General features: G+C 43.8%; 1 protein-coding gene across 2 annotated transcripts in view; it reads left to right on the top strand.

Annotated features, from left to right (window-relative positions):
* arsk (arylsulfatase family, member K) overlaps nucleotides 1–18,767 on the top strand; it is a 129,121-nt gene that overhangs the window by 83,695 nt on the left and 26,659 nt on the right. The window contains exons 6-8 of one of the 2 annotated variants that reach the window (XM_070884837.1): nucleotides 1,179–1,403; nucleotides 2,857–3,078; nucleotides 6,077–6,157. In XM_070884837.1, coding sequence (XP_070740938.1) covers nucleotides 1,179–1,403; nucleotides 2,857–3,078; nucleotides 6,077–6,096 — 467 coding nt within the window. In that variant the 3' untranslated portion in view covers nucleotides 6,097–6,157. Of the gene's footprint in view, nucleotides 1–1,178; nucleotides 1,404–2,856; nucleotides 3,079–6,076; nucleotides 6,158–18,767 lie in introns of those variants that run through there. The other variant, XM_070884828.1, reaches the window with a different exon arrangement.

Here is an 18,767-nt window from a genome sequence, read left to right as displayed (position 1 = left end):
AAGAACAATCCATATTTATCTAGTCAGCTTCTAAACACCACATATGTTACGGTATTAATTATTTCTAATAGATAACAAAAACAAAGATGCACAACGTTAAATACTGAAATAACATTGCTCTTGTGCACCATGTGTAAAGAAAATATCAACGAGTGCTTAAGGTGGAAAGTGAAAACTCAGCAGAGGGAAAGTTGGAAGAGGCAGAATGCACAGTCAAAAGGGTGATGGATATACTGGACATTGTGTGGGAGATGATGCAGTACTCAGAGTTCTGTGGAAGATAGTGCTGGAGAGGCTGGTGAGAAGACTGATCATTGGAGAAGTCAATCTTAGAGATTAAAGCATGGATAAGAAACATAGACATAGACATAGAAACATAGAAAATAGGTGCAGGAGTAGGCCATTCGGCCCTTCTAGCCTGCACCGCCATTCAATGAGTTCATGGCTGAACATTCAACTTCAGTACCCCATTCCTGCTTTCTCGCCATACCCCTTGATCCCCCTAGTAGTAAGGACCTCATCTAACTCCTTTTTGAATATAAGAGAGGAGTATAGATGGTCAATGTTTTGGAAGTGAAAGCCAGTGGCCTTGGCAACAAACTTGATTTGGGATAGAAAGCTCAGCTCACGGTTGAACAGGTTGCTGAGGTTCCACACTTCTGGGATTAGCCTAAGGAGAAAGGTGGAGAGATTGATGGAATGCAGCCGGTAGCACAGAGGTGCTGGCAGAAGCCAAAGAGGGATAGTATTGGTTTTGCTGATTCTGGAAATAGGGAAATGTTTTGTTTTATTTTGATTTTCTTAAATATAGCTAGGGTCAAAATGGATGTCCACTTTCACTAGTCACAAGATGAAAGACAGAAGGTTTGTCTTTGGGGAAACAGGTAACTGATAGGGCGGTAAGGAGTCGGCGTTGCCCGACAACAGATTGGAACGCCGGGTGCGGCAGAAACCTGTTTCCGCTCCCCTGGCCCGGGGGCAATTTCGCATGGATTGGACCATCTGCTCGCCCCCGGTAAGAAAGGCCTTACCACCCAGGCCTTAAAGGGGGCAATTCCCCCACCCATAAGACTTTCGACAAAGTAAAATTAAAGTTTTTTATTTTTTGTGTTGTGTATAATGAATTTTCCAGCCAAGTTAGAATTATTACATTTGAATAATTGTTTCTATTTACACAGGTGAGATTTTAACAGCTCTTCGTGACACTGGGCTCCAAAACAATACTTATATAATTTTTACTTCTGATCATGGTGAACTGGCAATGGAGCATCGTCAGTTCTATAAAATGAGTATGTATGAGGGAAGTTCTCATGTTCCTTTACTGATGATTGGACCAGGCATCTCAGGAGGACAACAGATTTCAAATTTGGTATCTCTTGTGGACATTTATCCAACTCTTCTCAGTGAGTAAAGCATTTAAGTACCTGAGATTAACAGGAATAAAATAATTTACATAGAATTATATCTGCTAGTCGATGTTTGGTAATGTAGATTATGCCCATAGCATACACCTCTGAAATCTGCATTTTAATTCATCCTAAACTGAAGAATGAAAGTTTTCTTGAATTAAACTTCAAAGGGTCTTTATTTGGCTAGTCTCAAACCAGCTCCAATTGTTGGACATCACCCATAATTTGGCATTAAGTTAGCATCAAGGATGCAGAGATTCTAGATATATAAACATTTTGGTATTTGACCGGAATTTACTCATTAGAACAAGGGCAATAATAAACCTTATTATTAATGGGATTTTGCTCTTCTGTTTTCCATGCCCAAGTTTTGAGAGTCAACCAGATTAGAAAGTCATTTTATTCATTTCAACCACCCTGATTTGTGTATCTTGTCACAGAAATAGAGTTTGAAAAATACAGCATTTGTATAGCCAATAGTTACTGCCTTGACCACTTTGGGGCCAATTTTCGACTTCTGCCTGAAACGAACGTAAAGTTGGTAGAACAGCTGCACTGTGCACCTGAAACCAGCATCCCCATCCCCACTCCCACTCCCAGCCAATGTACCACCAATTTTGTGCCTCAAACATTTGAACTTCCTCTTTAGGCTTTCATGCTTTTTATGTTTTATTTTCTATCAATGCAAGTGAAGGAATGTTGTATATACCTATGGCTTAAGGTACAAAGCCCAAGTAATTATTTTCTTCACGTCACAACTGTTGGAGATGTCAGCTTTTTTGGGGGCTTGCGTCTACTTTTGAAGCTACTGATTAGCTTTTGCTGCTTGGCACATGTACATTAACAATTCTTCCATTAAATGCCCTATCAGGTAACACCTGGAAACTCACCTTTTGGGTAGAGTAGAAGGAGCTCTGCATTACATGTAGCACCTGACCTGGGAGTGTCTGATGCGGACACTGGGTATCAATCTTTTAAATTCCCCAGCAATGACTTCCTTCTCCAAGAATTCTGACCTACCTGAAAAAATAAAGTGTGGTTTTAGAATTGTTTTGTGCTCATCAGTTAAAGGCGAGATGCTCCTGGAGATGGTGGAATTTTCTTGCGATTAGTTGTTTTAATACAAGCAGCTAAGGTTGAGAAGAAGCAGAATTCAATTGTTTGTTAAGCAGTACAAAGTGATTTAATAACACAATAGAAAGTAACATTTATACACTGTTTATATACCTCTTATCAGTATGTAACAGACTTTCAGCAAGCAAAATGTTCCCTTTACCAATTTGGCATTGAGCAGAAACTGTAGCTTCATTGTTCCTTTTTAGCCAAATGTTGAATGGATTTCTATTAACTGATAATGTCAATGCAAATAGTTCTTTATGCACAGAATTATAATTCATTACAGTCACTCTCAAACTCATTTGAAGCAACAATTTCATTTTCCATTTAGACATTGCTGGAATTCCTCTTCCTGGAAATCTAAATGGTTATCCTCTGCTCCCATTGTTGAAAGGATTTGGAGAGGAAATTTCTCAAAAAATTCCACGACCTGACTGGATTTTCAGTGAGTTTCATGGCTGCAATGTAAATGCCTCCACCTATATGATTAGAACTGGCAGATGGAAGTATGTAGCCTATGCAGATGGCATTTCTGTACCTTCCCAGCTGTTTGGTGAGTCTGGTTAAAATAACTTTATGGATTCTCAACTCTCTTTTATAATGCAGCAAAATTATTGACTCTGAAAAACATTATGTATAAATTTCATGTTTTCAAACTGAGTATCTACAAAAATGTATTTATTGCCAATTTGCACATGTTCCCCATTTCATTCAAGCTAGAAAGTCTCTGAGATTTTTGAGCGCTTACAAGATTTGCTGTCTTAAATTCTAGACTGATGAACAAGGTCAGAGAATGCGGAGTCAGGGGACAAGCAGCATAATGGATAGCTAGCTGGCTTCAAGACAAAGCAGAGAGTAGGGGTAAAATGTAGCTATTCACAGTGGCAGAAGATGGGTAGTGGTGTTCCACAAGGATCAGTGCTGGGACCACTGTTGTTCACAATTTATATTAACGATTTAGATTTTGGAATCAAACACAATTTCTAAATTTGCAGATGACACCAAATTGGAGGGGATAGGCAATACTGAGGAGGACTGCAACAAATGACAGGACATTAATAAACTTGCAGAATGGGCATATAATTGGCAAATTAAGTTCAATGCAAATAAATGTGAAGTACAGTATTTCATTTTGGTAGCAAGAATAGGGAGGTCACTTATTACTTGGAGGGTGCGAGTCTAGGTGGGGTAGAGGAACAAGGGATCTCGGAGTACAAATACACAAATCACTCAAAGTTGCGACACAGGTTAGCAATGCCATAAAAAAAAAAGCAAATCAAGCACAAGCACTTTATTTCTTGAGGTATAGAAATGAAAAGTAGGCAAGTTGTGCATCGTACCTTGGTTAGACCACATTTAGAGCAGTTCTGGTCACCATTTTATAAAAGGAATATAGAGGCACCGGAGAGGGTGCAGAGAAGATTTACAAGGGTGATACCAGAAATGCGAGGGTATACATATCAGGAAAGGAGGAACAAGCTGGGTCTCTTCTTGAATAAAGAAGGCTGAGGAGTGACCTAATAGAGGTCTTTAAAATTCTGAAAGGTTTTGATAGAGTGGATACAGAGAAAATGTTTCCACTTGTGAAGAAGAGCATAACTAGAGGCCATCAATATAAGATAGTCACCAAGAAATCCAATAGGGAATTCTGCAGAAACTTATTTACCCAAAGAATCTTTATAGTCTTCTGGACTCAATATTGAGTTCAACAATTTCAGATCATGACCACTGCTCCCATTTTTTCAGATGGCAGCTGTTGTTGATTCTGCTATTCCCATTTACACCTCTTCTAGACCAATCTTTTGTTTCCTTACTTGTCCCATTACCATCTCCTTTTGCCATTTAATCAATCCTCCCTTCCACCCTATCCCATAGCTCCTTTGTTCTGTCCTCCTCTCCCCCCTTTCAGCGCATCTGCGCTTGCTTTTAAAACCTTGTCATATATCTAACTTTTCCAAAGGTCATCGACCGGAAACATTGGGCTGGATTTTGCGTTGGTGGTGGGGGGGGGGGGTCAGGTTGGAAAGTGTTTTTTTTATTCCCAGCTGGTCAGGAGCCCACTGTGAATTCGCTGCCACAGGCATTTCCCCGATGTCTGGTCTGTCAGCGCTGACACGTAGCGGCGGGTTCAAATCGAGTGACCTAATTCAGGTAATTAGTGACTTGTTCCGAGCCACTTAAAAATGAATTTCAGCTTACCGTCTACATTTTTTAGCTCACCTACAGGGTCCACGCTGGTCGTGGAGCATGTCTGTCAAGCTGAGGTGGGAGTTCAGTGACCGTTGAATCAGCTGTTAAGTTGACAGCTTCAAATAAGTAAAAGCTCTCACCTTGCAGAAATATCTTCCCTCAGCCACAAACTCTTACTCACTGCATTTCCACAACAGATTCACCAGGTTGCAAGTTTTTCACAAGTCTTCAACCAGTCTGACCTCATTACCTCTCTCAGCATTGACAGATTGGACAGATCACTTCTGTCATCTCTACTTCACCTGTCATCTATTCCATCAGCTTGGGTGCCCATTATACTCTCTCAGAATCCCACCACGATCAGTCCCAACATCAGCAGTATCAGGCACACCAGCAGCACTAACAATACCACCAACCTTTTCCACAATCACCTGATGCTGCACAGGACAGAGAGCATCAGCATCTGACCACATTGCTGCCTGGGAGGCCAGGGATGGCAGATTTACTTCACTTGATGCTGTACGTCCAGGCTGCCACAATATGCTTCAGGTTGGCAGATGAAATTTAACACCGAGAAGTGTGAAGTGATACATTTTGGTTGGAGGAATGAGGAGAAGCAATATAATCTAAATTATACTATTTTAAGGGGGTGAAGGAACAGTGAGACCTGAGGGTATATATGCACAAGTCGTTGAAGATGGCAGAGCAAGTTGCGAAGGCTTTTTTTTTTAAAGTATACGGGATACTTGGCTTTATTAATAGAGGTATAGATTGCAAAAGCAAGGGTTATGCTAAACCTTTATAGACTACTGGTTAGGCCTCAGGCGATCTATCAATAGTCATGCAATCCAACCCTTTCATTATTTCATAAATCTCATCTGTTCTCCTCTATGTCTATGCTGCTCTGGAGTAAATGACTACCCTGCATCCTCCCCTTCTCCCTCGCCATCTTTGCTCCTCTCCTCCCTCTACATTTTCACTCCTCCTCCTTCCTCAAGCTCTCTTCTTCCTCCACCCCACTCCTTATCCCTTCCCAGTCCATCCTATCTTGATGTCTTCTGATCTCTCAAAAATCCACTAATTTTCCATTTACTTACTAATTCAAAGATTCGTTACCATTGAAGATGACATAGATTTATTACATAGAATTTACAGCAAACATTAATATTTCAGTAACCTTGTGGTGTTTTAAGTGTGAGTGAATATAGTTGAATGCTTATATAACTGAAAAGGTGTTTCTCTGTCAATTATTATAACCATCTTCTCTGCTACCCTAATAATTATTTGATGTCCTCCGATCTGGGCTGACGCAACTTTAAAGGTAACCTTCTGGCTGTTATGCTTTTATGTTTGTTGAACAGGCCAACAACAGGAATTTTGAAGAAGATTTCAGTACAGACAGAAACTGTGACAGTGTTGGGTACTGCGCCCCCTCCACAAGAAATACAATATTTAGCTTAATTTATTTATTTTCCTTTGTGTTTGTGTCTTTACATTTTGTTTATAAAAATGTTTAAGAGTACTGGGCTTAATCTTTATAGCTTTGAAATTTATTATTGACTTTTGTTTGATTTCTCACTTGAAATAAGTGTTCTAATTCTGAGCAAATTTGCTCGTAAATAACGCAAAAAATCTAATTAAGTGGTTGGGAGAAAAAAAAAGGGAATTTTTGTGTGGGTCGTCTCCTTTTACGAAGTGATTTGGATCGAAATGGGGAATCGGAGAGAGATGGGGAAATCAGAGCAAGGGGGGAGACGAGGAGTCAGAGGGAGATAGAGAGGGTTTTAGAGAGCGAGAGCGAGGGAGAGGGCGGGAGATCAGAGGGAGGGTGGAGATCGGCCTGAGGGGGAGATGGGGGAAGAGAGAGAGGGGGGCGCGATCGGAGGGGGGAAGGGAGAGTGGGAAATCGGAGCGGGGGGGGGGGGGAGATCGGAGGTGGGGAGGGGGGGGAAGATAGGGAGCTGAGAGAGAGAGAGGCAGATGAGAGAGAGAGAGGCAGATCGGAGGAAGGGAGAGAGGGGGCAGATCGGAGGGAGGGAGAGAGGGGCAGATCGGAGGGAGGGAGAGAGGGGGCAGATCGGAGGGAGGGAGAGAGGGGGCAGATCGGAGGGAGGGAGAGAGGGGGCAGATCGGAGGGGGGGAGAGAGGGGGCAGATCGGAGGGGGGGAGAGAGGGGGCAGATCGGAGGGGGGGAGAGAGGGGGCAGATCGGAGGGGGGGGGAAGAGAGGGGGCAGATCGGAGGGGGGGGAGAGAGGGGGCAGATCGGAGGGAGGGAGAGAGGGGGCAGATCGGAGGGAGGGAGAGAGGGGGCAGATCGGAGGGAGGGAGAGAGGGGGCAGATCTGAGGGAGGGAGAGAGCGGGCAGATCGGAGGGAGGGAGAGAGGGGGCAGATCGGAGGTCGGGAGAGAGGGGCCAGATCAGAGGGAGGGGGAAGATCAAAGGCAGATCGGAGGGAGGGGAAGATCAAAGGGAGATCGGAGGGAGAGGGAGATCGGAGGGAGGGGGAAGATCAAAGGGAGATCGGAGGGAGGGGGAAGATCAAAGGGAGATCGGAAAGGCGGGGGGGGAGATCAGAGAGAGGGAGAGGGGTGGAAGATCAGAGCGAGAGGGGGAGATCAGAGGGAGAGAGGGGGGAATCGGAGGGGTTGGAGAGAGGAGGTCAGGAACTCGGTGGGCGTAAAGTGTACAGAGAGCACCGTGGGAATGGTGGAAGGACGTGATCCAGGTTTAAAGGTGGGAAGTTGAGAGCGAGAACGTGATCCAGAAATCCGGAAGTCACGACACTGTCACTACTCACTTCATAACCAATAAACTTGTTAATAATCTGTGACCCACACACAATGTCCCATCTATGGTGAGGGGGAGAAAAGATCTTTGCCTGAGTTCTTTATGCATCTCAAAACCATTGTCCCTCAAAACGCCTCCGATTGGACCTTGGTTCCAGGGCAATTCCTTATTGGCTCTCCTCACACATGTGGCTGTCTGGTCTGGCTCAGCCTTTGATTGGTTTAATGGCTTTCCAATACATAAAACCCATGCGGCAACCCTGTGGGCTTTCATTTTGTTTCAACACAAACAGGCCTTTCCGTATAACCTACACTTTTAACATTTATATATAGACAGAATCAATTTTAATCATTAATAAACACTTTTATTCTTGCATTAGCCAATTTGGTATCCATGCTGCTGCTGCCCCTTCAATCCCATGGTTTCAATTTTTCTAACCAGTCTTATTGGGCCCAAGTTTCCACAAGAAAAAAAACGGGCGCCCCTCCGAGCTGGGCGCTCGTTTTTCGTGCCTAAAACAGCGCTTAAAAAAATCCTCGGTATTCACCACCTACTTGCAGGCCCTCTGGCCCTCGGCGCAGCCAGCACGAGCTGTGGGGGTGCGGAGCCAGGTCCCTGCGCTGAAAACAGTGCCAGGACCTCTGCACATGCGCGCTACAGTCGGCACGCAAGTGCAGTAGCTCCAGGCGCCGAACTGTGTGGGAGGGGCCCGAAGCACGCAGCCCCTAGCCCTGGCTGAATGGCCTCACTGGGGCTGCGTGAATAAGGCTTCTCCCACGGCCAGCTCCTGCTCCCCCCCCCGCCCCCGACACCCGCTCCCCCCCCCGCCTCCGGACCAGACCCGACACCCGCTCCCCCCCCCCCCACAGCCGACCAGACCCGACACCCGCTCCCCCGCCCCAACCCAAGACCCGACACCCGCTTCCACCCCCCCCCCGACTGACCCGACCCGACCCGCGCTCCTGTTCCTGCTCCCCGCCCCCCCCCCCCTCCCTCTCTCTCTCTCTCTCTCTCCCCCCCTCCCTCTCTCTCCCCCCCTCCCTCTCTCTCCCCCCTCCCTCTCTCTCCCCCCCTCCCTCTCTCTCCCCCCTCCCTCTCTCTCCCCCCCTCCCTCTCTCTCCCCCCTCTCCCTCCCTCTCTCTCCCCCCCCTCCCTCTCTCTCCCCCCCTCCCTCTCTCTCCCCCTCCCTCTCTCTCCCCCCCTCCCTCTCCCTCTCTCTCCCCCCCTCCCTCTCCCTCTCTCTCCCCCCCTCCCTCTCCCTCTCTCTCCCCCCCTCCCTCTCTCTCCCCCCTCCCTCTCTCTCCTCCCCTCCCTCTCTCTCCCCCCCCCTCTCTCTCCTCCCCTCCCTCTCTCTCCCTCCCCTCCCTCTCTCTCCCCCCCCTCCCTCTCTCTCCCCCCCCTCCCTCTCTCTCCCCCTCCCTCTCTCTCCCCCCCTCCCTCTCTCTCCCCCCCCTCCCTCTCTCTCCCCCCCCTCTCTCTCCCCCTCCCTCTCTCTCCCGCTCAGCAGCACGAACGGCTGCAGAATTCTCGGTGCCTGAAGCACTTTCACACAGGTAGGAAGATGGTTTATTTAATCTTTTCTTGGCTTATAAATGTTAATTCAGGTTGGATTTATTTGTATAATATTTGTAGAAGTATAAATAAGGATTTATTGGAGAATTTAATGAGTTCCCTCCCCCCCCACCTCGTTCTGGGCGCCTAATTTGTAACCTGCGCCTGATTTTTTAATGTGTAGAACAGGTTTTTTCAGTTCTACAAAAGTCTTCACTGGCTCCATTCTACTTTAGTTTGGAGTACGTTTTCACTGTGGAAACTTTCAAATCAGGCGTCAGTGGCCGGACACGCCCCCTTTTGAAGAAAAAATTCTGTTCCAAAGTAGAACTGTTCTATCTGACTAGAACTGCAGAAAAAAAAATGTGGAGAATTGCAATTTCTAAGATAGTCCGTTCTCCACCAGTTGCTCCTAAAAATCAGGCGCAAATCATGTGGAAACTTGGGCCCATTATGTGGTATTTTATCAAACACCATTTGAAAGTCCATTTACACAACATCAACTGCACTGCCCTCATCCAGCTTCTGTTACCTCATCAAAAAAATAGTAGGGAACATGTTACAGATTGGAGGTATGTGTGTGGGGTTTCAGAACAGTTACAGGGGCTCTCTGTAGCAGAGCACACTCCCCTTGACCAAGATTGTAAGGCTTGTGCATAGCTTACACCATTAATGCTTTAACTAAGACGCGAGAGACCTTGAGCTCCAAAAAACTACAGCAGTTTATCTTGGTCTGGAATCACCATGTTAGAGAATCAGATAGAGAAAGCCATACAGCAGGGCCTCAATAATCTCATTGCTACATGGCAGTTTGCTTCCATACAGATCTCTGGACATGTTGAAGGGAATATCTAGCAGTAGGGCACAATGATGCCAAATCCATAGTACCTAACTGTCCTGCTTAAATGACTGCAGACATGCCAGTTAGTATGCAGGCCCAGCCAGCTATTCCATATTTCATCTGTGATTCCTGTTGTTGCAGGGCTGTCCACTGCAGAGATACTGAGCTATCTCCATTTATAGAAACAGACATTGACATTCTGCAGCTATCCACCTTGCTTCTTTCTCCCCCTGAGGAATCACTTGGGACCATATGGCTAGGAAGTAGAAGACACACACCATGGACTGTCATAAAGGAGAAACACTGAGATAAAACATACTGAACACCTGCACCACACACTGTAGGGGCAAATAATTGTTTTGATTAACTGGTACTTTAACATGAATTTCATTTGGAAGTAGTCACAGACCAGTGGCTCATCCATGAAATGAAACCATTCTGTTCATGACATTGGGTTAAGTGTCTGTATGATCACATTTGTGCCATCAATAATGACCAGTACTTTGGGAATCAAGCTAAATAGTAAAAGTGCAGGGATCGTTTGCATTTTTAGATGTTTTCTATTGGCAAATTGATAATTGACTGACCTGGAAAAACAACTGTGGCCTGCATGATGTAGCTGTGTACGGCAGACTGGGAGATGTGATCTAAATTTTCTGTTGTTGCTTAAAATGACCCTGTCAATGTAAGCCAGCTGTTTCTTGACTGCCATTGACATAGTCATCCCCATACTGGAAATGATTTCTGGGTCTAGCTGAAAACTTCTGTCGCAGCCTTTTTGGAAATCGCAATCTCCACATGTAGATTTCCTGGATTATGTCCAGGTATGATTGCCTTGGCCTGTGGATGTGGGTGGTGATGCAAGGTTAGATCCTGCATGATGGCTTGAGGTCTTGCATGCCTCCTCTGATCCTCCTCCTCCAGAACCTGCATACAGAGAGGGATGCCTAGAGGGATACCAACAATGCCTATATAGGAAGCACACAATGACAGTTCTGTGGGGAAACCAGCACATAGAGTAGATAGGGTACAGCTATAAAGAATCTGAGTAAGTTCAGTCTTGAAAACACCCCAAAACACAAAGATGCACCGCTATTCAAGTAAGGAGGGAGAAAAAAAACACGGAATTATAGACCAGTTAGCCTGACCTCAGTAGCAGGGAAAATGCTAGAATTTATTATTAGGGACATGTTAATGGGTCACTTTGAAAATCATAATATGATTCGGCAGAGTCAACACGGATTTTTGAAGGGGAAATAGTGTTTGATAAATCTGCTTTTGAGGTTGTAACTAGCTGGGTCGATAAGGAGGATGTAGTGTATTTGGATTTTCAAAAAGCATTCAATAAGGTGCCACACAAGAGGTATTACACAAAATTGGGGGTAATATATTAGCATGGATTGAGGATTGGTTAACGGACAGAATACATGATTTTGAACATCTCTATCAAATCTCCTCTTAATCTTCTCTGCTCCAAGGAGAATAACCCCAGCTTCTCCAGTCTATTAACGTAACTGAAGTCCCTAATTCCTGGAATCATTCTTGTAAATCTTTTCTGCACCCTCTCGAACGCCTTCACATCCTTCCTAAAATGTGGTGCCCAGATTTGGACACAGTATTCCAGTTGGGACCGGACCACTGTTTTATACAGGTTCATCATAATTTCCACACTTTTGTACTCTATATCAATATTTATGAAGCCCAGGATCTCATAAGCCATTTTAACTTCTTTCTCATCCTGCCCTGCTACCTTCAACAATTTGTGCACAGATACCCACAAGTATCTCTGTTCGTACACCCCCTTTAGGATTGTACCATTTAGTTTATATGTCATCTCATTCTTTCTAGCAAAATGTATCACTTCACACTTTTCAGCATTCAATTTCAGCTGCACATGTCCGCCCATTTCACCAGCCTGACTGCCTTTCTGAAGTCGACCACCCTCCTCCTCACTGTTCACTATACTTCCAAGTTTTGTGACATCTGCAAAATTTGAAATTGTGCTCTGTACACCCACGTCCAAGTCATGACTATATATATATATATATATAAATATAAAGAAAAACAGTGATCCTAGAATCCTTCTTGAGCAATCCCTCGGAGTCGAGGATGACTTGCTTCCACACTGATTGTAATCTCAGGTGACTGATGAGTCCAATGCGGGACCTACAGTCTCTGTCATGGGTGGGGCAGATTGTGGTTGAAGGGACAATGGGTGGGGTACTTGGGTTGTCCTGCGCTCCTTCCGCTGTTTGCTGGGAGCACGCGGTAGCCAAGCGCAAAGAGACTTTGAGGTGTTCGGCGCCTTCCCGGATACTTCTCCTCCATTTTGAACTGTCTTGAGCCAGGGATTCTCAGGTGTCGGTGGGGATGTTGCACTTTTTCAAGGAGGCTTTGAGGGTATCCTTGAAGCGTTTCCTCTGCCCACCTGGGGCTCGCTTGCCGTGTCGGAGCTCTGAGTAGAGCACTTGTTTTGGGAGTCTAGTGTCTGGCATGCAGTAGATGTGGCCCGTTCATCAGAGCTGATCGAGCGCGGTCAATGCTTCGATGCTGGGAATGTTGGCCTGAGTGAGAACACTTGACGTTAGTGTGCCTATCCTGCCAATGGATTTGCAGCATCTTGCAGAGGCAGCGTTGGTGGTACTTCTCCAGTGCTTTGAGGTGCCTGCTGTACATAGTCCATGTCCAGTCCTAGAACTGACCCCTGGGGAACACCACTGAATACCTTTCGAAAAACAACCGTTCATCTCTTCTTTCTGTTTCCTGTCACTTTGCCAATTTCGTATCCATGCTGCCATTGTCCCTTTTATTCCATGGGCTTCAACCTTGCTGGCAAGCCTATTATGTGGCACTCTGTCGAACACCTTTTGGAAATCCATGTACACTACGTCAACTGCATTACCTTCATCACCCTCTCTGTTATCTCATCAAAAAAACTCGATCAAGTGGGTTAAACACGATTTGCCTAGATCCGTGCTGGCTTTCCTTAATTAATCCACCTCTATCCACGTGACTGTTAATTTTGGTGCTGATTACTGTTTCTAACAGCTTCTCCACTACTGAGGTTAAATTGACTGGCCTGTAGTTGCTGGGTTTATCTTTACACCCTTTTTTGAACAATGGTGTACCATTTCCAATTCTCCAGTGCTCTGGCAGCACCCCCGTATCTATGGAGGATTGGTTTAATAATGGCCAGTACCGCCACGATTTCTGCTCTCAATTCCCTCAGCTATCCTAAGATGCATCCCAATCGCTCCTGGTGATTTATCTACTTTAAGTACAGCCAGCCTTTCTAATACCTCTATCAATTTTTATCTCATCAAGTGTCTCCATTACCTCCTCCTTCACTATGTCAATGGCAGCATCTTCTTCCTCATTTAGTATCCCAGCCATACTCTCTGCCTCCATGTATAGGTTTCTTTTTGGTCCCTAATCAGCCCCACCCCTCCTGTTAATATCCTTTTGCTATTTATATGCCTATAGAAAATTTTTGGATTACCTTTTATGTTGGCTGCCATTCTATTCTCATACCCCAGAGTTTAGTATGATGAGAGATGATCTCATTGATACATATAAAATTCTTAAGGGACTTGAGAGTGTAGATGCTGAGAGGATGTTTCCCCTGGCTGGGGAGTCTAGAACTAGTCTCAGAATAAGAGGTTGGCCATTTAAGACTGAGATGAGGAGAGCTTTCTTCACTCAAACGGTTATGAAATTTTGGAATTCTCTACCCCAGAGAGCTGTGGATGCTTAGTCGTTGAGTATACTCAAGACCGAGATCAATCGATTTTTGGATAATAAGGGAACCAAGGGATATGGGGATAGTGCGGGAAGGTGGAGTTGAGGTAAAAGATCAGCCATGATCTTATTGAATGGCGGAGCAGGCTCGAAGGGCAGAATGGCCTACATCTCCTGTTTCTTATGTTCTTCTGTAAATTGTTGGTAGCAAGCACACTAGCTACTTGCAACAAGTAACAAAAGGATGAGTCCACGTCAAGGATAAAAACGTAACATGCCGATCGTGACTCCCATGCAGCACCCATTTAATATGGATGCTAAGAGCACTGTTCAAACCTTTTAACTACATTTGGAGTTATGGCTTCATTTACATCATTTGATTGCTTTAATGAGCATTGCACACAACAGGTATGCAGGTTTACACCACCACAGGCACTTCTGGATTGCCTTATAAAGTGCAATACACAATGGGTGCTGAGCAGGCCCAGCACCAATAATATGGGTAGCTAATATGCAGCAATGCTAGGTGTATTGAGTAATGCACTATCAATCCTTATCATTAACTAAAGATTGGAACCAGAAATTAAGTAACTGCTTTCTCAGTTGGGTGTTTGACAAATTGAAGCAAAGGAAGAAATCCTGAACCATCTCTAGAAACACATACCTGAAGCTTATGCAGCTCCCCCGCCAAAGTTATGGCAGACATGTAGAAGAACCTCTGGAAATTCATTGACATTGATGGAATTGATCTGTATTCCAAAAATGGGTTAGCAATCTACATTGAACAAGATTTGGAATTAAATCCTTTTGGAAAAGGTTGGAATAGAAGTATTTCTGTAAATGCACAGCCTGGTGTAGGACTGACCCATACAGACCAGAAAGTTCCCAAATTTGATACCTAATTGTGATGCATTAGCTTTCAGCCAGGGCTGTGATGGGGGTATAGCTTCTCTTCATTAAGGAGTGTAAAATTCAGCCAGGGTTCCTGGTTTTAATCATGTTCACAAAACACATATTTGTGAACACTGAATTGAGTGAGGATGTAGTCAAGCTCAGTTGTGAGGACCTTCTTGGAACTGTGACGAGATGCTTTCAGAAGAGGGAGAAAATTAGGAGAAAAAGTAACTGCTTCTCAAAGGGAGAAAACCTTTTTGGCTTCATTCTATTATCCACTATTTCTTGATTTCATATTAGCTTAACTGTCCAATGTATTTGACAGAAACTGACTTAGTTAGGGTGCCATTGAGTAATGTATACAATTTTGAGCATCCATAATAGAAAGAATATCAAATCAGTGGGAAAGATAGATAGGTCTCAGGGTTGAGGAGTTACCGTTCTGAATATACTTCAGATGTTTGTGCTTTTTCACTGGAGTTGAGAAGATTAAGGGATGGCCTGATGGAGGTCCTCCAAGATATGAAGGGTTATACCAAAGCAAATACTGCAGATGCTGTAAATCTGAAATCAAAACACAAAATACTGGAAATACTCAGCAGGTCAGGCAGCATCTCTGTGGAGAGAAAAACAGTTGATGTTTTAGGTCAATGACCTTTTGTCAGATGAAGGTTATGATTGATTGCTCATCTCCACTGGTTGGTGAGGCAGAAAAGAGAGGGGACAAATTTAAGATCATCACAAAAATAAAATTTAACGGGGAAGTTAGAAAAGTATCTTTACAGAGGATGGTTAAAACATGGAATTCATTGTCACAAAGTTATTGTTGAAGCAGAGTCCATAAATTATTTTAAAAGGAAGTTAGATAGTTGATTGAAAAATAATAATATTAAAATGTATGGAGATTGAGCAGGAGAGTGGAATTGGATTGGTGGCTCATGTGGAGAAAACAATAGTGTAGACTTGAGACTCGATGGGCCAAAATACCTGTACAATGCTGTAACATTTTATGTTCTGTATGTTATACGTATTGACTATTTCTTGTTCCCAAGAATTCTGATATATAAATGATGACCATAAAAATACTGAGCACAACAAGGTCCTGAAACTATAATTGATTGTTCTCAGTGGAATCAGATTACAGATAATAATAGTTACCCTATTATTAAAAACATTGATTGCCAGTCTCCCACCAGCAACATTTAGAATCAAAAGTTTTTGAAGAGCTTAACTTTTTAAATAACATGAAACCTGTTATTTTTGTAATTGTTTTACTTCAATTAACATTGAAAATACAAAATTGCAGCTGCAAAGTATTAGCCTGCAAGGTGATTCAGTTGTGGATGTGTTTTGTGTTAATAATTTCCCTTCCCTATTAAATGTAAATGTGGATGCAACTGTCATCATCCCAGCAAGAAGCATTTTTCCTGCCATTTCACACACTCGTGGCTAATTAACAGATGAGGTGTATCATGAACTTACCTATTAGAGTAGATACAGAATGCTAATTCTTATGACTGAGTATCCTTTTACTGTGACCTATTTAAATTTTAATCAGTGGGACTGTTCTCTAAGTTACTATAATAGTGCTTAAATCAAAAACTCTCTTGCAGCTACTTTTGGTCTCAAGCCTTTAACCCATTTCTCTGAACCTATTAAATAAATAAAGTGGATCACAGTGAATAGCTCATGAGCAAAATGTATAGCAGCATTTATTGGCAATAGGTGCCATGTGAAAACATTGTAAAGTTACAAAGAGTAAATATCGGGCTCAGTTTTTCCCAAAGCATTTTTTTGGCGTACTTGAAGAGTTACGCCCGATTTTTAGGGGCCTAAGTATGCCAAAAAAAAAATAACGAGACAGAATTTCCGACGTCTCGGGCCCGTACGAAGTTTCTACAGACCTGGGAAGGCATCGGAAAAGCCGGTTTTCAGCACGCAATGCGCATGTGCTGAAAACTGGCTTTTCCGATCTGTCAAGCTGGAGCTTGACCGATCATAGCCAGATCAGGTGCGAGGACAGTTGTATATGGAAGTTTGGGCTATTTACCCATATCTTGCACGGCAAATGTCCTCAAAACGCTTGCACCTGAAGAAGCAGGTGCATAGGCTACTTTTACAGGCGCAAGAGTTTAAAAACATAGAAAAAACATGATTAAAATAAAAATTTAAAAAACACATTTATGTTAAAACCCTGCCCACTCAGATAATGTTATTTTAAACCCTAACCCTAACGTTTTTTTTTAAATAGGCAGTTTTTTTCTTTAAAATACATGTGTAACATTTTACATTTCTATTAGTTTGTGTGAGGTGTTTTTTAAATGTTTTATGTATTTTTTGAGAGTTTTGGGGTTTTTCTCATTCATTGTAATAGGAGTTTCGTAACATCCAAAACTCCTATTACAATGAATGAGAAAATACTTACCTGTGATTGGGTGTCCAGGCACACGTGACTCCTGCGGACGTCCCGACGTGCACGTGCTGCGCGTCGCAGGGAGAGGAGTCCTGTAGATCGAGAGTTCCAGCGGGCGCAGCAGCTTCAGCTAAGTGCGCATTTTATTTCTATTCTTTATTGATTTGCCCGTGGGAAGTCCTCTTCGGAATTACTGCCCCATTCTAAGTTTACCCATTGGATTTCTTGATTTTGGCGTGGCGTAACCCGACCTTTAGTTTTGGGGTGGAGCCTTGATCTGCGCCAAAAAGATCGGGCTGCCATGGTAACCAGGGACACCAATGCAAGCTGAGGCTGCAAAGTGAAGCATACAGCCAGCTCCCAACACATTAAAAGAATTGAAAAACATAGCCCGAAGGGCTTGCTGGTCCGGTCCCATTCTCGGTCCCCATTCTCACAGTTCGGTGTTCTCTATCTCTCTCTGACTCTCTCTCTCTCTCTCTCTCTCTCTCTAACTTTAACTCTAACTCTCTAACTCTAATGGGACCAGACAGCCTGTGAGTGTGTGTGTGTGTGTGTGTGTGAACCGGGGACCGAGAATGGGACCGGACAGCCTTTGGGCGGGGTTGGAGGTAAGTTGCTGCTATGTGTTTTTCAATTCTTTTAGTGTGTCCGGTCATCTGCTGCACCGATTTTCTTACCTGCGCCGATTTCTTAACTCTCCAGAAGGTTTTTCTGGAGAGGCCACAAACGTTGGCCTGAGCACAACTGGAGTAACTCTCAGCTGGCCAAATTTCCCGAAATAGCCAGAATTGGCACACGTGACTGGTTATGCCCCCTTTGGCTAGAAAAGAAAGCTGACCTAAAAAAATCGTAACTAACTGAGTTACACTGGTGCAAATTGATTGGGGAAACTGGATTTTCAACTTAGGCCAAAAAGAGCAGCCTGCTCCAAAAAATGGCGCAAATCACGGGAAAATTGAGCCCTACAGCCTCTGGTTTTTTGCCAATGATAGGCTATGCCAAATGCAGCACTCACCTCATCTAATTCTTCTATCACTCAGTCCATTTTACCCTGTCTAAGGAGATGTTACAATGTTAAAGGCACTATACAAATGCAAGTTGTTGCTGATAATAGAAAGACTGAAAAGAACATACAGGTAATTACTTTTTATACAGTCTCCGGAGAGACCAAAGGTTAGGTGACCACATTGCTGAATACCTCCCTTCTGTCCTCAATGCAACCTTGAGCTTCTTGTCACTTGTCACTTCAGTTCTCCATCCCACTCCCACTCTGACCTCTCTGTCTTTAGCCTTCTACACTGTTCCAAGCTCAATACCAGGAACAGCACTGTATCTTTCTAACAGATACTTTGCAGCCCTCCGGCTTTAATATTGACTTTAATAATGTCAGACCTTAACTATAGCGTTCACTTTCTCTTCGGCAAGAAGTGCTAGAAATCTGAAATGGGTGTACCAGCATTTCAGGGATAGGGGAAGGAGCCAGATGGTGCTTTGGGATGGAGATTCTCTGTCCGAACATCGTACTGATTTTTTTTTTTCTTCAGGCGAGTTCATAGACCATTTTAGTGCTTCAAATTCTTCCTGTCTCTTCCCTTATTCCCTTCAACAATTCACACACTTTCTGTGTCCCATAAGTGTCTTTGATGTCTCATTATGCCTGATTATGTCATGCTAATAAAACTTCTGCCATATCCCGTTTTGAACCAGTATTTTTTAGGTCATTTTAATTTTTTTCTCGTGTGTTTCCCTTCCCCTTCCTATTACACAAGAACATAAGAAACATAAGAAATAAGAACAGGAGTAGGCCTTTGGCCCCTCGAGCC

This window comes from Pristiophorus japonicus, chromosome 1 (assembly GCF_044704955.1).
Source record: "Pristiophorus japonicus isolate sPriJap1 chromosome 1, sPriJap1.hap1, whole genome shotgun sequence".
Lineage (NCBI taxonomy): Eukaryota > Metazoa > Chordata > Chondrichthyes > Pristiophoridae > Pristiophorus > Pristiophorus japonicus.
The sequence above is the reverse complement of the archived record's forward strand: the minus strand, read 5'-3'. Positions and strand labels throughout refer to the sequence as shown.